Source organism: Myotis lucifugus, unplaced genomic scaffold (assembly GCF_000147115.1).
Source record: "Myotis lucifugus unplaced genomic scaffold, Myoluc2.0 scaffold_471, whole genome shotgun sequence".
Classification (NCBI taxonomy): Eukaryota; Metazoa; Chordata; class Mammalia; order Chiroptera; family Vespertilionidae; genus Myotis; species Myotis lucifugus.
This window is the reverse complement of record NW_005871519.1, coordinates 170,115-184,928: the sequence shown is the minus strand read 5'-3', so window position 1 is coordinate 184,928 and position 14,814 is coordinate 170,115. Positions and strand designations below refer to the sequence as shown.

The 14,814-nt window shown below is 51.0% G+C and overlaps 1 protein-coding gene across 1 annotated transcript in view; it reads left to right on the top strand.

Moving 5' to 3' along the window:
• The window catches only part of UBE3C (ubiquitin protein ligase E3C), a 121,361-nt gene that overhangs the window by 90,329 nt on the left and 16,218 nt on the right, over positions 1-14,814 (top strand). Inside the window, exon 18 of the mRNA XM_014445614.2 lies at positions 13,152-13,364. Within this exon, the coding sequence (XP_014301100.1) occupies positions 13,152-13,364 (213 nt within the window). The remainder of the gene's footprint in view (positions 1-13,151; positions 13,365-14,814) is intronic.

Genomic DNA, 14,814 nt, shown 5'->3' with positions numbered 1-14,814 from the left:
AATTTAATGTTGGTAATTGCTAATCCTGGCATGATGTAAACACGAGTAGGAGCTCCAACCCAGGGAAGCCACACTGTTCTACCCGGGACACCAGGGAAGAAGTCATAGCCTTTATTACTGACACAATGGGGTCCCCAATGGCGGCTGATGGAGGGGGGATTTGCGCACTTGGCCAGGGTGGGCTAGGGGCTTATCTAGCAGAGGGGAGAGGGAGGGAGCCGTGCTAGGGAGGCCTGTGTGCAGACCAAGACCAAACAGGGAGTCTGGTGAGGCTTGTTAGTCGTCAAAGATGTGGGAAACACTCAGGTGTGAACTGCTCTGCTCCTGTGGCCGCTGGCCAGACGGACACCATTACACTGATTAGGAGGGAGAAGTGGGCCATATCCTCGCTTGACCCTACACTCCACCCCGCTATCACCCATTCCACCTCACAGTCTATGCGCCAGTCTTCCAGTAGCAGCCCTGCGTGGTTAGGGCATTAGCACAGTGCATTCAAGCCCCGGATGCAGTATTGGCTACAAGCACAGAGTAATAGCAAGAGGAAGAGACCCACAACCCTAACGAGGGAGATACGGCCACCACAGGTCCTGCAGACCCAGAGGTTCCCCCGAGGAAAGGGAATGCACCCACCCTGCAGATGTCCTGTTTTCCCAGAGGCAGAGCATGCCATTCCACAGGTGCAGGTGGCTCCATTCTGTCAGGTGAGTGGCTCTGTCTTCCAAGGCAGCCCAGCAGTAGCAGGGGGCATCTGAACGCAGCCCGCAGTCTGCAACCCTGGGCCGCAGAGCCACTCATCAGCCCGTCTTGCACTGCACTAAGGAGACTAAGACAAGTGTCAAGTAGGCCCCAACAGAAGCAAGTCAGGAAGAATACCAATCTTAGCCGTTCTAGTGACTGTAGGAGCAAGCCTTGGGCAAGACCCACCCTCATGGGGCGAGGAGAGCGGAACAACAGGTACCAGTTTGAGTTTCCCAGGGCCAGGTTAACACGTGAGCTCCAGTTTGGAGACGTCTGCCTCCTTTGTGTTCATTGGGGAGGCTTCCTGCCATGTAGAGGAAGGAGTAACCTGTGTATAGGCCCCACAGTAGCATTGCTCAGTACACACAGCACATCCACCCATGAGACTGTTATCAATAAAGCTCAGCTTCTCTGCTACCCAAGAATCCTTGCTGTGTTTTATAGATAAGTAAAACACATTTTTCATGGTGTTGTGGGGAAATTCGTTAGGGTTTTTGGATGGTCTGGGAATATATTTTTATTTCCCCTATCCTTTATAATAAAAGCCTAATATGCTAAGTGTCCGGTTGACTGGTCAGCCGTTCAACCAATCAGCGCGTGATATGCTAAGGCCGCTCAACTCACTATGACATGCACTGACCACCAGGGGGCAGATGCTCCAACCGATAGGTTAGCTTGCTGCTGGGGTCCGTCCGATGGGGACTGAGCCAGACAGGCCAGACACGTCCTGGAGCCCTCCCATGGTCTCTCCCTGGCTGGCCAACCTCCTGCGTCTCTCCTGGCCCGATCATGCACCGGTGGGGTCCATCGGCCTGGCCTGTGCCCTCTCGCAATCCAGGACCCTTCGGGGGATGTCAGAGAGCTGGTTTTGGCCCGATCCTGCAGGCTAGGTTGAGGAGCCTCTAGTTTAAATATATTGTTATTGATCTCAGAGAGGAAGGGAGAGGAGAGAGAGAAACATCAGTGATGAGAGAGAATCATTGATTGGCAGCCTCCTGCATGCCCCCAAATAGGGATGGAGCCTGCAACCTGGGCATGTGCTCTGACTGGGTCAAATCATGACCTTCTGGTTTACAGGTCAACGCTAACCACTTAACCACACCGGCCAGGCTATTTCCCCTGTTGAAAATAGTGGATTAAGCCCTAGCTGGTTTGGCTTAGTGGATAGAGCGTTGGCCTGTGGACTGAAGGTTCCCAAATTTTATTCTGGTCAAGGGCACATGCCCGGGTTGTGGGCTCAATCCCCAGTAGGGGGCGTGCAAAAGGCAGCCGATCAAGGATTCTCATCATTGATGTTTCTCTCTCTCCCTCTCCCTTTCTCTCTGAAATCAATTTAAAAATAAAAATATATTTACAGAATAGTAGAATGGGAATATTTAATTCATTTTTTCCCCATTAGAAATCATGTAAATTGAATTCATCTGTTCCAGACCCCCAAATGATTTCCTGTTTTAACCTTTCTTATATGTCTATTGTATTGTTTAATCTATAAATAAACACTTTAAAAACAAAAAGGGCCCTACCCATTTGGCTCAGTGGATAGAGTGTTGGCCTGTGGACTAAGGGTCCTGAGTTTGATTCCGGTCAAGGGCATGTATCTCAGTTGCTGTTTCCACCCCAGCCCAGGCCCCGGTTGGGGCTTGTGCAGGAGGCAACCAATTAATGTGCTTCTCTCACATCGATATTTCTCTCTTTCCCACTCTCTTCTACTCTATCTAAAAATCAATGGAAAAATATCCTCGGGTGAAGATCCAAAAAAAAAAAAAGGACATGAAATGTAAATGAAAATCTAACAAAAAGGAAAGGAAATGTACAGTAAAAAATAAAAATTTCACAGTAATTATAAGCACAAACACACAAAAATAATCACAGCATATCCTGAAATGTTAACAGTGGTAAACTGACTCATATTCGCACATTCTCTCCTTGGTTTGTCACCTGAGAGACGCGTGACTGATCACACAGGGATCAGCATGGAAGGGTTGTCAGGTTGAGGCATGAACTGTTTGAATGGGAGGCGTTTGAGAAAAGAAGTTTCAGTGTATTTATTATCCACACCTTTTGAGAGACGGCTAGATTGTAACAAGGATTGTAATCAGTATGGCTTCTGCAAGTCAAGGTGTGACCAAAGGTGACAGACACTCGGGAATGGAGGGCAGCAACTATTAGCCGCTGGCCAAATCCACCCACCTGTTTTTTTATAAAAATGTTTTACTAAAGTGCAGCCGGGCCTGATCAACAAATGATCTGAGGCTGCTTCCGCCCGCCCGCTTCCACCCCACCTCCCCCCTGGCAGAGTTCAGCAGCGCCTCACGTGTGCTGCTGGGGCCCTGTGTTCCACGGTGGACAGTAAGGTCATCATCCCATGGGTCATGGCTGAGATAATGGACTTTCTACGTTTTGAGAAGACTGTGGTCCCGAGGGGAGCAGAGGGATTCTTGGTCCCACCTGGTGGCGGCCTGGATTGCGGCGGTGTTGTGGTGCAGGCGAGTGAGGGCTACAACAGCTTTATTGAGACATGGTTCACACACCATGCAGTTCACCTGGTCCAGGTGGTTTCAGTACATTAACAGACAGCCACATGGGCCCCAGAACATTTTCACTGCCCGGATCCCTTGACTCCCCAATCCCTGACCAGTACTCACCTGCCTTCTGTCTGCGTGAAGCACCCACTCTGCACAGTTCACATAAACCGTGTCAGCCAGCTGTGGCCTCCGGTGGCTGGCTTGTTCAGCACGCCTGTTCCAAGGACCCTCCGAGTTGTAAGGTGTTACTGCTTCAACCCTTTCATTGCCAGGCTCCCTGTCAGGCAGCCTCACTTACCCAGCGGTGGGTTTGTAGGGTTGTCCTTGGGGGAGTTTCTATCACTGCAGCACCCTGGGTGGAGGAAGAGGCCTGGAGGGTTAGGGTTAGAGTGGAAAGTGTCAGGCCCGGAGGGGCCCTGGGAGAAGGCGTGCTGTGAAGGGAAGCAGAGAGCACCTCTAGAAAGAGCAAGTCCCAGGATGGTGGGAGGTTCCTCCTGCATGGGTCCCCCTCGTCCCAGCACCATTTACTGCGAAGCCTGCCCTGGCCCCTCGTGGAGAATGAGTTCATCATACAGGGGAGGGTTTTTCCCACGGGTGCAAATCTTCCTGGCCTTGGATTAGGCCAGTGATGGCGAACCTTTTGAGCTCAGCATGTCAGCATTTTGAAAAACCCTAACTTAACTCTGGTGCCGTGTCACAGATAGAAATTTTTTGATATTTGCAACCACAGTAAAACAAAGATTTATATTTTATAGAATTCATGAAAAGTAAAAATGTGTGCTCCGCCCTGGCTGGTTTGGCTTAGTGGCTAGAGCATTGGCCTGAGGACCAAAGGGTCCTGGGTTTGATTCTGGCCAAGGGCACATACCTTACCCAAGGGGCTCATGCAGGAGGCAACCAATCAATGTGTTTCAGTCTTCCCCTTTCTCTTCCACTCTCCCTAAAAATCAATGGAAAAATATCCTCGGGTAAGGATGAACCAAAAAAAAAAAAAAGTAAATGGAATTAGTTTGGGGGGTGGGGGGGCGTATTTTATGCTATTCATTAAAAATTATTATTTTATATTCCTATAGATTATATATTCCTATAGATTATACTTTTCACATAGCTCTGCATTTCTCCTGTAGATGGTTAGGGTTTTTTGTTCTTTCATTGCTTAGGCCAGTGGTCGGCAAACTCATTAGTCAACAGAGGCAAATATCAACAGTACAACGATTGAAATTTCTTTTGAGAGCCAAATTTTTTTAACTTAAACTATATAGGTAGGTACATTGTTATTAACTTGATTAGGGTACTCCTAAGGCTTACACACTCAAGGGGCCAAAAAGCCACATGTGGCTCGCGAGCCGCAGTTTGCCGACCACGGGCTTAGGCTATTGTATCAAAAATTTTAAAATGCTTACAACATTGCTTAGAGTTCTCTGCCATCCTTGCTCTGTGGGAGTGTGCTGGGTGCGGATTGTCAATGGCAGGCGGTCCTGAAGCCCAGCCTCCCAAAGCAGAGGGGAGTGGGGGAACCAGCACGTCCTGGGGACGAGCACTGCCCCTGGATGCGTGTGTCTGTGAGATGCATCGTCATGGGCCCAGGTCCTGTGCACCCACTCAGATTCCACACGTTGCTGCTTTGCTGGGGTTTATTGTTCTTCGACGCCGTGATGGACTCCAGCCAGACCTGGACCTGCCACGCGTCTTCCTCCGGGCTCACCTCCTACCACTTTAGGTTTCCATGGCGAACTTCGGACGTGGGCCCAGCATTGGACTATTCAGCATGAATTCCCAGCAGGTCCCTTTCTCTCATGCGTGGAGCCGTGTGCTGGTTGTGGGGTCTGTGCCTAGCAGATCGTCGCTCCCTGCCAGTCTCTCTCACTCGCCTCATCTGCCCCAAGGACGCACGCTTCATAACTCACTGCGTGAGAACCTCTGCAATTTCATGCGCCATAGTTCTTTCTGTTAAGGCAAGCCCCAGAACCTGCTAAGTTAATAGTAATAAAATACATTTAAAGTAAGGGGAGCTTTGACTCTGCTAGAGTCCCCGGAAACTGCAGTGGTTCTCACACTGCAGTGACAGACAGCAGGTAGGTCATTGTACTTCCTGAATTCAATCTGATGGAAGTGATGTATTACCTTCCTTCCTGAATGTGTCTGCTCTCCAATCTTGATTACTATAGAGACAAGATAGCTAGATGGCCCTGCTCACTGGAGCCTCAGGCGGCTGCTCGTTCTGTGCCGTGGTGCGGAGTGATGCCCACTGTTGACTGCTGGTGGCTCAGGCTGCAGTGGTGCTGAAGGCGGCATCTCGGGGGGCCTTGGACTCGGGGGACGGTGGATGCTTCTCACTTCTCCCTTTACACCAGGTTCCAGGCAGGAGAATTTGGGGTCTCAGCCTTGCTTCCAACAATGAAGTTTATGTAAATTCTATCTCAGTGAAGCTATTTAAAATAATGATATGTAGACAAAACCAGTAACAAAACTGTAGTCCTTTGAGGAGGATGGTTCACTTGTGGTCCCACATGTTTGAGACTGACATAATTTTCTGCATGGGTACTCCTCGGAGTGCTGGCTTCTAACCCGTCTCTGATGATCATCTGATCACAAATGGGTAGACGTGTCCCCACATGTCAGACTGTCGGCCTGAGTGAGTGAATGGCCGGCACTCATAGTGGTATGCCTGAACTCTAAATCTCTAAGAGGAGAAATTGTGTACTGATGGATTATGGTATTTATTGGGTCATAATGTATTTAAATTTCCCTAATGCATATGTTAGTGATTGTTTGCTGTGATGGAGTGCAGCAAGGTCCTCAGGAGCAGTCCTGCGCGGGAAGAGTTGCCTCATGGCGCGGTCACTCCTCAATTAGGAGTTCCATTAGCAGATGATTCCTGGGCCTGGTGCGCGTCGGGCCTGCATTCATCGCCCGTAAATCAGCCCTGGCAGGGGATAAATAAACAGCTCAAGGATGTGGTAATGTCATCGCAAACTTTTTTTTACAGACAGAAGCACCTAGGTCCATTTAAGCCAATTAAGTTCAGAATATTTATTGAAGGAAATCTTTTATCATATTTGAATTCTACTTGAAAATGGCTCTCTTTTTTCCTTGCTTTAGAATATTGATTTAATTGGAACAGCATGCCTATAAATCAGATTTTTTTGATAAAATCTTGGTTATATATCTCAGGTTTCGAATTAGCAGGTTGTGAACCGTCAGTGTAGTTTATAACTTTGTGTGTTAGAACCGGTGTGCCCTTACGTTTCATACAGAGTAGTGAGCAGTTATCCTGAGAGTTTTGAGGGTTGGGAAGATGTATTCTTCAGTATCACTAGTGTCCTTTTATAAAAGCTCACTGAATTCGCTGAGGCTTTAGAGCTGTGGATGGAGGTGGGTGTTAGTAATTTAAGTGCCTTGGTCCTCAAGTGGCAAAGCTTCTCTCTCATTCCGTTCTGACTCTCAGACTCATGATGGGTCGGCAAAGTTGAGCCGCTTCACCTGATTGTCATCAGACTCAATGCTGGGATCTCTAAAGTTAACGTATCTTTTCCCTCCGGGTTTTTAAACATGACACCCAGCAAATAGCTGATGGCTCTGTGCTTAGCACCAGCCTTTCCACCAGCGTTAAGATGTGTCACTTAGCTGTCGCAGACCTCACAAGCATGCCCACGCTGTGCCTCTGGCTGTGGGTGAACCCGTAGCAGCTTGTTCTTATTGACCTTCAACTTTTTTTGGAAGCAGAAAAATCAAAGATCAATACTTACAAACTAGAGGCCCGGTGTACAAATTCATGCACCAGTGGGGGTCCCTCGGCCTGGCCTGCAGGATTGGGCTGAAACCGGCTCTCCGAAATCCCCTGAGGGGTCCTGGATTGTGAGAGGGCACAGGCCAGACCGAGGGACCCCACCGGTGCACGATCGGGGCCAGGGAGAGACGCAGGAGGTTGGCCAGCCGGGGAGGGACCACAGGAGGGTTCCAGGGCATGTCTAGCCTGTCTGGCTCAGTCCTGATCAGCAGGACCCCAGCGGCAAGCTAACCTACCAGTTAAAGCGTCTGCCCCCTGGTGGTCAGTGCACATCATAGCGAGTGGTTGAGCGGCCTTAGCATATCATTAGCATATTATGCTTTGACTGGTTAAACGGACGACTGGACACTTAGCCTATTAGGCTTTTATTATATAGGATGACTACTTTATTTGAGCCTTACACCTTCTGAGAATTGTGCCTGTGTTTATAGCATCCTAATAATAACGATTTATGTCCTTTTCCATTAAAAACAATCAATCAGATCAGGAGGTTATTTTTCTTGTTATTCAAGGGCATAGTTTTCTTTAAAAAAAATTTTTTTTTTATAATCCTCACCTGAAGATATGTTTTGGTTTGGTTTTTTTTTTCATCGATTTGAGAGAGAGAGCGAAACATTAATCAGTTGACTCTTGCATGTGCTCTCACCAGGGATTGAACCCACAACCCTTCAGTGCACAAGATGATGATCCAACCAACTGAGCCACACCAGCCAGGCCTGAAAAGTGTTCCTTTTTAATTATTGAAGTAGTTCTTGGCTGTGGGATACCTAACTGGACCTCGTGAGTTTATACTCTAGCACCTTCCAGAGCAGGGACGTACCAGCTGTTCTAAAATCCCCACAGTCCCTGCGTGTGGACACGTCGCACTGGCAAACCCTGTAGGAAGATTTGGTGGGTAGGTAGGCGGAGCAGGAGGCCAGGTTGTCCTCTGTGAGGGGCAGCTCTGGCTGGTGGACAGTGTTTCCATCCTGTGTGTTGAGTTCTGGACATCCCACCAGGAAAATGGGCTTGACAAGTGAACTGCCTTCTCCCATCAGCATCCCGCAGAGATTTCTGAAGTGAAAGAGCTGTTCTTAGAAACAGCGCTGTCAGACCAAAGGTGCGGATTGTCAGTTGCAGTGAACCAGGGACAGCCCTCATTCTGGAGCCTCCCTGCAGGGGGAGTAGGTGGTGCCATGCAGCCCCTCCACCCACCCGTGCTCCTAGTCGCAGAGGAGAGCGCTTGTTGCCTCTCGGGAGGAGGAAGCCTCCTGGGAGGCAGCGCCAGCTTCCTGGGTGCCTCGGGGCCTCCGGTGGTGCCTGTCCCACAAGTAAACACCAGGACCCTGGACCCTGCCGTCACACCAGTAGAAACTCTGTCAATGTTTAAAGAAACACTGGAGTGCCCGAGTGTGCCGGGGCCTGGTTTGTCAGGGCGGAGAGGGCGGAGGGCATGGCCCGGGCCCCTCGTGGTCTTGGGTGCTTGCACACATGGACCGTGGAAACAACGCTGCCATCATACAGGTCTTTACACGGAGTACCATAATGCGGGCTGTGCGGACGGGGTTCAAGGGTGAACCCTGGGGGTGTCTCTGGAGGTGGATTTTGGAGGCCACAGATTTGCAGTGAATCCAGACAGGTCGTTTTCATAACCTGAAAGGTCCCCAAAGAGAATTAATGTTCTTCTGCAAACAAATCCATGGATGCAGCATTCCAGGGTGTGAGGTGGTCCCCCAGTTGGCCTTAGTCAGTGCTTGTTAAATGGATGGGCGCCAGGTGCTGTCCGCAGACTCATCCTTCGAGGGGGCGAGCTGCTGCCTCCAGGAGCTACGGTCCAGTCGGGCGCTCTAGCGAGCACACTGCCCGCACGCCTCCTCACTTTACATTTCTTTATCTTTCACATTCCAAGGGCTGCATGGTCTGAAATACAGTTTTCTTCTTGCTCAATTAGGGGGCCTTTAAAAAAGACATCTCTGATATAGTTTTTAGATTAAGTTATAAATGTTCACTTTAGAACCACCTGAAGATTGATAAAGATGCATTTGAAAAGCATTATTTTTTTATTGATTCTTAATGTAGTAAATTACCGGCGTCGTTTGGCAGCAAACAGAAACGCCCATGGTGAGGTTCGCATCTGCTCTCCTGATGGTGCCACAGTTTGCATTAATTGTACTCGACTGCACTCACTTATATTAAAAGGCTTCTATGATAATTAATCCTTTTTATTTCAGATCATTTTGGCACAATTTCTAGCTATAAACACTCATAAAAGACAGACAGTTGAAAAATCCGTTCCAGGCTTTTTCCATATACCTACCGCTACTTCCCGTGGCAGGTGGTTATTGATGGCCGCGGGAGCCAGCATGGTCAGCTGGCTGCCATGAAGGCCAAGATGAAAAATGCTAAGTGGATTCTTTGCATAAAAAATAGACAGTTTTTGAAGTTGTATAATTAACCTGTGTTTAGAAAATACCTTGATTTATGCTTACATTTGTATTGGTTGCATACATTATGGAAATTTAATTTATAATCCATTTAGCTGATGCAATCATAGTTTTTAGTACTATCATTTATTAGTGCTTGTATATTAAATGCTCTGAAGGTTTAAAGCTGCCTTCTGTAAAAAATTATACCTAAGCATTTACATTTTATGAGTCACAGTGGGATTCTGTTTAAAATTCAGGTAGCTCAAATGTGTTTAATGAATTTCACTGGCTTATTGTTACTAATGCAGAAATGGCAAACAATGACCTTATGTATTGACCATCTGGTGATTTACACCTGCAGCTACTTCCAGTCCCTGGTACAGATGAGGCTTTCCTCAGCCCAGGGACAAGCTCATCCCTGCAGAGTGGGCTCCGTGGCTCTGCAGCCGTGGCCTGGAGTGTAGGGCCTGGGAGTGCTGCTGGTTTGTCTGAGCCACGCGCCTGAGCAGACTGGGCCACTCTGCAGCCTCGGTGGCCATGCTGTCACTCAGTCTCCACGAAGAAATCCCTTCCTGCCATCTTTTCAAAAGTACTTGGGCCATCCTTAGTCAGAAATACAAGCCGGGACTGGCATTTCCCTGAGGTCTCAGCTGAGGGGACCGTGTGGAGTCTGGAGTTGACAGGTGCGTTGGAGTTCCTTGGCCACAGCCTGTCTGGAACCAGAAGCGGTGTCATTCACCCGCCAGTGCAGGGTCCCACGGTCCTGCTAGTGGGGAGGCGGACAGGCAGGTCCCGGTGCATGTGAGCAGCTCCGGGGTCGGGGGAAGAGGGTAACTATCGACTGTGAAACAGCTGCCTACTGTGCCTGTGTGGGAGCTGGCTGAGGACACGGCTCACTCGGACCCTGATGGACGCTGTGTCGGCTGAGCCGTCCCTCTTTGCTGGGGGTTGGAGGAGCCGAGCTGCAGCCGAGTTAGTGAGTTCACACACGTCTGACTCGCTGAGTGTGTTTCATTTTGTGTGTGTGGAAGGAAGAGTGACTTCTGAATTAGTCACGTTTTCATGGCGAAGGGTTACCTCAGGGCAAGTGCTGATTTTAATGTTGGATGCTGTGTGCAGTGCAGTAGCATTGATCTTAAAGCAGCGGCCTGACGTGTGCGTACATCTAGCACAGCAGGTGGGAAGGAGTCTGCAAGTTCGCCACAACCCCACTCAGCAGACCTCACGCCATCCTTTCTAAGGCAGGGCTCGGGCACCCCTCACCCCCTCTGTCTATCCTGGTGTCACTCCGTCTCAGGCAAGGGTCACAGCTGCCCCAGACAGAGTTCATGATCATCTGAGTGCAGAGCCCCGCTGACCAGGTGAGGTAGGACCCCTGCACCTCCTCTCAGCTGGCAGGTGGAGTGTTCGAGGATCGTGGAGGAACCCTGGGAGCCTGCGGTTGGTGGGTGGCAGCCTGGCACCCGCAGGCACTCAGGAGGAGAAGCTGTTCCGTTAGCACATTTTTTACAAGAGAGATGTGTTGTGGCTCCCCAGGCAGTCCTCTGTCCGAGGGAAATAATCAGAATGGTCTGGAAATTGTGATGTGGCTGGTTCCTCGCACTCTGCAGCCGTGGACCTCAGGGGACCTAGCGCTGCGCAGGGAACTTGCAGACTCTCCTTCCCACCTGCTGTGCTAGAGGACCACATGCCATGTCACCCAGAACCACAGGCCATCAGGGAGACTCAAACCACGCCACGGTGAGACCCACCGCGCCGCCAGGCCAGGCGAAAGCCAGCAAGCACTGTGCTGGCCACTGGGAGGAGGGACCGGGTGCAACCTTCCCACGTTGCCGTCGTGGGGACAAACTCCTTGCATTTTCCAAAATAGCCTCGTGACCTAGTGCTTCCCCGTCCACAGACCTTCTCTTAGGTGCAGACTAATGAGGCGTGAATGAGAGCAGAGGCTCTCGGTGGGCGCATTGGCTGCTCACAGCTTTGCTCACCCGGCCACCGCAGAGCAGCCGCAGGCCGGGGCAGGTGAAGACTGCGCCTGAGGAGACGCATAAGAACGAGTGCTGGGCAGTCCCATTTATGAAGCTCTGCAGCCGGCAAAACTCGCCTGTGGCGAGGACAGGATGGGCCGGACCTGGGGTGTTGCCTGGAGGGTGAAGGACTCGTGTGTGGGAGGCGTGGGGGTGTTCTATATCTCGATCGGAGAGGTTGTTACACAGCTGTTGTCAGTTGTAATTTTTTACTATATGTAATATACTTGACTATAAATAGATGCAAAAATAATTTCGCCTTGCAATTCTTAGACATAAAGGTAGACAGTAACTTAAGAGTGAAACCCCATAGGCCTGGCATCAGGAGAGGTGAGTTTTGGTACCAGTTTTGCCACCTACTAACTCATACTATCTGGACAGTTCCCGGGTCCTAGGGCTCCTTCACCTGAGACGGGGCGGGCAAGGACAGCCTGTGCTCTCAGCCTGCCCCTGCTCCTATGGCCAGTGTGCTGAGAATGCTTTTCCATTCGGTGGTTGAAAACACATCTAAAGAAGAATAGTATTTCTTCAATTGGAAGTTACATGAACTTTGGTGCCCAGGTGCCCTCACTTGTCCTCACACTATGCTCCAAAGGCTCGGGGGTGGGGGGCCGAGACGGTTGAATTGTGACCCCCCCCCCTCAGAAAGATAAGCTCAAGCCCTAACACCCTGTACCTGTGAACATGACCTCACTGTGTAGTCAAGCTCAGATGAGGGGCCTGGCATCTTTATAAGAGGAGGACGGGAGTTTCAAACACGGCAGACACGCAGGGAAGACAGCCCTGGGGAGAGGTGGGGATGGAGGGGTGCAGCTACTAGCCAGGCTTCGCTGAGGACGCCAGCAACCCCAGAAGCTGGAAGAGGCAGGAGAGGTCCTTCTCCTGAGCCTTCAGGGCCCGGCGTGGCCCTGAGACCCTTGGCTTTGGGCATCTGGCCTCCAGAAGGGTGGACAGGCCGCTTCTGTTGTTTGTGGTGCTTTGTTACGGCAGCCTTAGGAGACCAATACACCTGCAGAGCCCTTTCCCGAAAACGCTCGCCAGCCTCTGGCGGCAGGAGGGTTCGGCTCTTCTTTTCTTTCTTTTTAGCGAGAGAGGAACATGATGTGAGAGCAAAGCACCAATGGGCTGCCTGCTGCACACACCCCTACGACCCTTTGGGGCAGGGATGCTACCCAACCAACTGAGCCACACCAGCCAGGGCAGGTTTGGCTCTTAAAAATCCCGACTGGTGCCCCGTGGGTGGCTCGGTGGGAGCATTGTCCCGTACACTAAAACATTGCGGGTTCCATCTTGTCAGGACACATACCTAGGTTTCAGGTTCCATCCCGTCATGGCACGTACAGGAGGCAACTGATTGATGTTTCTCTCTCCCTTCCTCTCTTTCTAAAATCAATAAACATATCCTTGGGTGAGGATTAAAAATGTAAAACTCCCCATTGGTATTAACATTCTATGATTTCAGCCCTAAATTCTTTGATAGTCTGTTCTAGGATCTTTGATGTACTGAATGCAAGCATTGAATGCATAGACTGGCCTGGCCCCTGGAAATTAACCGCTCGCCAAGTAGCGCGTCCTAGGAGCCTGTCACATAGCAGTTTGAACGTGGTGTTTGTTTTTAGGGCGCGTGAAAGAACCATGAGGCTGACCGCTGGCCCTTGTCCCGTTGCAGGCTCTCTACGAAAACATGCTGGTGGAACTGCCCTTCGCGGGCTTCTTCCTGTCCAAGCTGCTGGGCACCAGCGCCGACGTGGACATCCACCACCTGGCCTCCCTGGACCCGGAGGTTTACCGGAACCTGCTGTTCCTCAAGAGCTACGAGGGCGACGTGGAGGAGCTGGGGCTGAACTTCACCGTGGTGAACAATGACCTCGGGGAGGCCCAGGTGCGGGCGGGCTGGGCCGAGGCTTCTGCGCTGTTGGGGTACATGCCAGCGTGCCCAGGGTTCACACGCAGGCAGGTCCCATGGCCGGAGGACTGTCCAGGTCACATGTGTTACTGAACCTCCTTCTGTTAGATTTCAGGTCACCTCTGGGCTTCTCTAACTTTCGTTTGGTGTTCAGACAAATGTGTCTCCAGGGAAGAGGTATTTGGCTCTTCTTATGTCAACCCATAGTCTTCTGAATCTAGCCATTGTGTTTTAACAACAAAAAGATGGTTGTCTTGAACGTTTTTCTCTGAATCTTTGTTGTGACTTGGCCTCCGATCCAGGCTTCAGAGGTCATCGGCTTGGCCAGTGTTAAAGCAGCTGCGTAGTAAATAGGTTTGGTGTTGGGTGGACTCAGCGTTGCAAAGGCATGACCCGCACAGGTCCTCCTTCAGCCTTGTTCCCGGGCGAGGCACGCGCGTCGCACTGTGCTGGACACCTCGCACACGTTTGGGTCATGCCATTTCCGTTCTCTTCATATCCTGTTACCTACATGCACTGGGCCTCGGCTTCATGTCCTCATTCACTCATGGGACATGCACGGCGCTCTGTGCCAGCCACTGTGCTGCAGGAGGTGGGCCTGTGGGAGCGCCGGCGCCAACAAGGGCAGGTGTCTGGGGCAAGACAGTTCAGGTGAGCTCCCGCAGAGACCGGGAGCACACTCCGCGTGAGGCGTCCCGGGTGGGTGAGCAGACCTAGAGGGTGTGTAGCAGGTGGGTAGGTGGGTGCCAAGACGTCTGGGCTTTAGCCTGTGGTTCATGGAGAAGCATTGAAGGCCGTGGGCTCAGAAAGCCAGTGTCCCTTCCACAGCTCCTGCGGCGTGCCTGGGCCTGCGTGAGACTCAAAAAGGCCCGCATGGCCTGCAGACTGAAGGGTCACGGGTTCGATTCCCAGTCGAGGGCATGCACCTCAGTTGCAGTTTCGATCCCTGGCCCCAGTCAGAGCCTGAGAGGCAATCAACCAACGTGTCTCTCTCTCACTTAAATCAATCTCTCTCCCTCTCTCTCTCCTCCCCTCCTCCCTCCCAGGTGAGGGTTAACAACAACAAACAAGCATGCAGCCCCAGATGCATTTCAGACCTGGCAGGCAGTGAGCACAGGGACACAGCTCCGGCGAGGTCAGGGCGGGATCTGGAAGCAGCCTGGCTGTCCTCTGGGTCCCGTGGTTCCTGGAGTCAGAGGCCCGTGACTTCCACGATGATCTTTATTTTACGTCACGTTCTGTAGGTCAGGGTCTTGAACTAAGTGTCAGAGGGGTGGGCAGGCAGGACCATGGAACTAACTGCACAGTCCCTGGCCCTGCCACCCACTGCCTATCTCTGAACCCGACTCTTGGAGCCCCTCGTCCAGCTGGAATCACATTTGTCCTTTTGTGACAGGTTCTCACTGAGCACAATGTCCTCTAGGTT